The 621-nt window shown below is 45.9% G+C and overlaps 1 protein-coding gene across 1 annotated transcript; it reads right to left on the bottom strand.

Annotated features, from left to right (window-relative positions):
* SARC_06764 (hypothetical protein) lies at nt 1-430 on the bottom strand (the record flags this gene model as incomplete). Its single annotated transcript, XM_014299322.1, has 2 exons — nt 1-27; nt 71-430. The coding sequence occupies 2 exons, from the start codon at nt 428-430 to the stop codon at nt 1-3; spliced, it is 387 nt and encodes a 128-aa protein (XP_014154797.1).
* Between the last annotated feature and the right edge of the window lie 191 nt (nt 431-621).

The raw sequence follows: 621 nt of genomic DNA on the forward strand, positions 1-621 counted from the left end.
TTACGATATGCATCGCACGCTACCTCCCTAAACAATCGCATTAAAGAGAACACGCAGAAAATAAATATACCTCCAGCAGTGGAGAAGTCTCAATGGACGCAAGCATCTCGTCGCTGTCTTTCTTAAAGTCCACTACATCTAAATTACCCCAACCCGCATCAAAGAACGGCGTGACCAGTTTCTGGTTCATAAATAAGCCGTATGTATCGTCTATCAGTTGTCCTACTGCCGCCCCGGCCTGGGGCCGTTCCTCTAACCATTTCACCAGACGAGGGCGTTTGTTAATCAGTTCATTCAAGTGGAGTGTTTGTATGTGTGTCTTCTGGGGAGTGGCCACGTGATTGGCTCGTGTGGTTCGCTTGAGGGAACCACACAAGAGAGGTCCTACACCTCGGGTTTTCCTAGCATTCAGAGCCAGGCGTGTCTGCATGTTCACTATACAAGGCAATCGATATACTAGCGCTATCTAGCACTGCCGCATCGGCAAAGGCTCCCTACGTGTACATCTGAGAAATATATCCTCTCGTGCCGTCAATTTTAAAAGTAAGGCCCTCAAGACACATAAAATAGCCCCCTTTTTCTAACAAAAAAGAATATAAGATCACATGATCTATATATTTT

Source organism: Sphaeroforma arctica, assembly GCF_001186125.1.
Source record: "Sphaeroforma arctica JP610 unplaced genomic scaffold supercont1.497, whole genome shotgun sequence".
Taxonomy (NCBI): Eukaryota; class Ichthyosporea; order Ichthyophonida; genus Sphaeroforma; species Sphaeroforma arctica.